The 3,766-nt window shown below is 53.8% G+C and overlaps 2 protein-coding genes across 2 annotated transcripts in view; one reads left to right on the top strand and one right to left on the bottom strand.

Moving 5' to 3' along the window:
- The window catches only part of LOC103913356 (chromosome unknown open reading frame, human C1orf177), a 5,682-nt gene extending 5,631 nt beyond the window's left edge, over positions 1 to 51 (bottom strand). The window contains 1 exon segment of the mRNA XM_009319845.1: positions 37 to 51. Within this exon segment, the coding sequence (XP_009318120.1) occupies positions 37 to 51 (15 nt within the window).
- Positions 52 to 998: 947 nt separating this feature from the next.
- TTC22 (tetratricopeptide repeat domain 22) lies at positions 999 to 3,697 on the top strand. The gene is given in 4 exon segments (XM_009319844.1): positions 999 to 1,454; positions 2,467 to 2,629; positions 3,124 to 3,176; positions 3,178 to 3,697. Coding segments are annotated over 4 exon segments (885 nt in total). The 5' UTR covers positions 999 to 1,305.
- The last annotated feature ends 69 nt before the right edge of the window (positions 3,698 to 3,766 follow it).

The following is a 3,766-nucleotide window of genomic DNA, read 5'->3' as shown; positions in this document are numbered from 1 at the left end:
AAGCCCATCTGTGTAAAACACACCTCTGGTCCTTACGCACGCGTAACTCATGGTGTCATGCATCCAGTACTGATGGATGCTGTATGCACCTACATGCGAGGTAGCCCTGAACCTCAGATGATGATATGCATTCTTCTGATAGATTTAATTACTGTATTTTTATCAGTGTTGTTTATTTTCAAAAGTGTTGTCTGTGTGGGAGGAGCTGTCTGAAAGCACCCGAGGGTTGCCTGGGAGCACCTGCACCTTGGGTAGCTGCCAAGGTGGAGGGGATGCGTGGTAATTTTATATCCCCCAGTAACTTCCCGAGGGGCAAATCTAAGACAAGCCCTGCAACTACTGCTTCACTAGGCATAAAAACGTTGTCCTGCAGTCATGCAGTTGCAGTAACATCACTGGAGGGAATGAAAGAACTCGGGAAAATTAGTCAGCCAGGTGTGTGAGCCAGCGCCGTGGGCTCACGGACCCTACAAGCTGTGTAAGAGCATGTCCAGGGTCGGCCAGGATGTGCCACGTCTCTGTGCCGAGACCCCAAGCCCAAACTGCAAATCCTCTGCAGGATGGAGAGAGGTTTGGCCGCTGAATGACTTGGCCTCTCACCTGCCCTGACTTCTCTTCCCCTAGCCCTGGCCTGGTGCTACCTGGGGCTGCTGCTGGAAAAGAAAGAAAGGTTTTCCACACCCCGACGGGGATCCCAGACGGTGGCTTCTCTGAGACTGACCCCCTCGATTGCTTTGGCAAGGTGCTATAGCCAGCGCTGCTGCACCAGGGACTGATTCGAGGCAGCTGCCATCGCCTGCTTGGTCCTTCATTCATCTTACCCCATTCCTCAGCACTTTTCCTCCTGGAAATCCCCCAGGTCAAAGAGGGGAGGCCCCAGACAGCAGCCGAGACCCTCGGTCCCGCCATGTGCATGGCACACCCCTCTCAGGCCGCACGTTTGGCCCCGAAGGCATAAATCAGCTCACGGCAAAGCAGCAGGCGAGTGGTTTGGTGAAAGGCTGCAGGGACAACAGTACCTTTATTAGCTTCCCCCAGCACAGCTGGAAAAAATAAGGAGGACAGACAGGCTTTCAGACACATAACCCCCGAGCTTAGCCCCGCATTCAGTCCTGTCTGCTGATTTAATAACAGATATCAGCTTTCCCTGCAGGCCGCGTCTCTTGTATAGCCTTAAACCCTCCCAGTTAAAACACCGCTCCGGCGAATCAATCCAAGATGGTTTTGTCCCTTTGATCAGCACAGCAGGCAATAAGTCACCGATGGAAACGTGTTTCACTTCTGTGGCTCAAACAGGCGATAGAAATGGTGAAAGACAATCCTCCCGTCCTGAACCGCCTGGCGAAAATCTTCCATTTCCTGGGCAAGCAGGAGATGGCCAAAGGGATATGCAATATGGCACTGGATGTCCCGCGGGACCCGCAGCTCCACTGGCAGGCGTACTGCACCTGGGCGCAGGTAAGCCCTCATTGGGGCCAGCACAGCATGCTGGGTGTCCGAAGCGTGGACAGGTCCCCTTACCGCAGGGACCCGTCCTGCTCCTCCAGCCTCCAAGACAACCACGGCGCTTCTCCCAGACAGCGTTTGCGTTGCTTGTTTTAATTGTGGCGAGAAACACGCAGGGAGAAGTAACTGCCTGACAAAACCAGCGAAGGCTGGTCTGGGCATGAAGTTGCTACCTGGCAGCCAGGAAACCTGGGCCAGATCCTGGCTCTGGCACTGAGCTGCTGAGGGACTTCCCCAGGTCTCTCTGGGCAACGTTTCACAGGGTGCTGAGTCACCTCGCAGAACTGGCTTGACTATTTAATGACTTTAATGCTCCTAAATCACTCAGGAGCATCAAAAATGCGCTCCTTAATCCCTTGATCTTGCCCATTTGCAGCCCCTTGTAAACAGGAGTGCACATTTGTGAGTATTTCCCATTACAGAAGAATCATGAAGGTTTCTTCAAATCCCATTTTTAAATAAAATAAGGACTCATTCTTACTTCCTTATATTTAAACAGGATTATTTAACTCCTCATAAAATGAGGCTCGGTGAAGTGAAATCTCCTCCTCTAGTGGAGTACTTTAATATGTGCTTACAACTGCTCTTCAGAGATGTTTAACTGCCTTTGAGCTAGAGGCAGGAGGCTGAAAAGTGCAGCGTGGAGGTGGTCACTGGGTGCCCGGTGGTGTCTGTCTGCCAGGTTTGACTGGAGAAAGCTGAAATGACGTAGGAAAAAATGCTTTTGATTTCTCAGCCCTTCTTCAGGCACACTCCTACGGCCAAGTGGTTCAACCTCTGAACACATTAGGCCATGCTGCCCCCATACCTGAGCCTGGAACGGGGAACGGATGGGCTAGCTGCTTTCAAGGACCCCATGACCACCAAGAACCAAATTTACAGTCAAGGTCAACAGGATGAGCAGCATCTCAGGGGCTTGCAACTGGGCACCAAGCCAACCTGATGAGTTTCCTCCGGTCTCCAAATCCACATGAAGATGTATCCGCAAGATCTGGAACGTGCCAAGATGGGACAGGGCCCAGTGCCTGACAGAAGGAAGCTCACGCATGCTGAAAATGACCTCGAAAGGGTCCGCAAGGTTTGTCCGTGCCTGAGGACAAACCTGGACATGGGCCAGGTGAGCATGGGCACATCATACCCCTGAGATCCCGGGGAGCTCCTTGCAGTGTCCCCAGGCTTTCATTAACTCTCAGCCCTCAAGTTAGACCACAAAGGCTGAGGGGCCTGGCCCTTGGCTGCCTTTCCGTCCTGTTGGGCTCGGTTCCAGTTAGGTGTGAGGGAGATGGTGAGGTACAGCAGGGCTGAAGGCAGGAACAGGGAACAGAGGGATTGCTACGGTTAACGTCAGCCTTAGCTGGGAGGGAATTCAGAGAGCTTACGGGAGCGAAAAGCCACCTGGAGCCAAGCAGTGGGAGACATTAGACACAAGGATGGGAGCAGGACTGCAGCCCCGTGTGTACACTATGGACATGGTGCTGCGAGCAGGTCAGGCACACTCTTACTGCTCCTCTCCCCAGAGCCCGATGGGGAATGTCATCCTCGGAGGCAGCCGTTGGTCTCTCTTTTCTCCTGACAGCCCCATTTTGTCCTGCCGCCCCTCTATTTACTATTTTTGACTATTACATGAGCATGGATGCCGTGTGAGAACTGCTCCGGGTGGATGAAGCTCCCAGACAAAGCCATGGAGTTTGACCTGGGCGATACCATACCCAAACTGCAGCTCTTCAGGGGCAAATGCCTGTGGCTTAAAAGCCAGGAAACGCTCGCCATCGAGTGCTTCAAGCAGGCCATCGAACTGGACGACGTGGGTTCCACTGAGAGCTTGCGGTGCCTGCCGGAGCCACTGCTTCTGCTCTTTGGCCAGAAGCAGCTGAAGACGGAAATGCTGATGCAGGAGATGGAGCGGTAGGTTAAGAAAGCCGAGGAGAAATTCCCACGGCAGCACCTGCAGCAGGAGCTGAGGGCGGTCTGCTGCAACCGCACGCTGGAGGTGACCCAGCTCTCCAAAGCCGTGATCGCCTGGGGGAGGATGGCGCTGGCGAAGCTGCTGCTTGAGACAATGAAGGTCGACTCTTCCAAGGGCCGCCCAGCCACTCTCCCTCTGAGTCGTCAGGGTGGCAGCAGGTTCTGCACGGTGGCTGTCTCTCTCACGAGCTGTCAGGACCTTCTCAGTCTTCTAAAACCTAGTTGATTAAAAAAGCAACAGACAAATCCGTTGTGGTGTTAGGCCTGTCGTTGCTCCGCCGCCCCCGTCCCCGGC

This window comes from Pygoscelis adeliae, unplaced genomic scaffold, assembly GCF_000699105.1.
Source record: "Pygoscelis adeliae isolate BGI_AS28 unplaced genomic scaffold, ASM69910v1 Scaffold181, whole genome shotgun sequence".
NCBI lineage: Eukaryota > Metazoa > Chordata > Aves > Sphenisciformes > Spheniscidae > Pygoscelis > Pygoscelis adeliae.
Note: the sequence above shows the minus strand (reverse complement) of the source record. Positions and strands in the feature narration are given on the sequence as shown.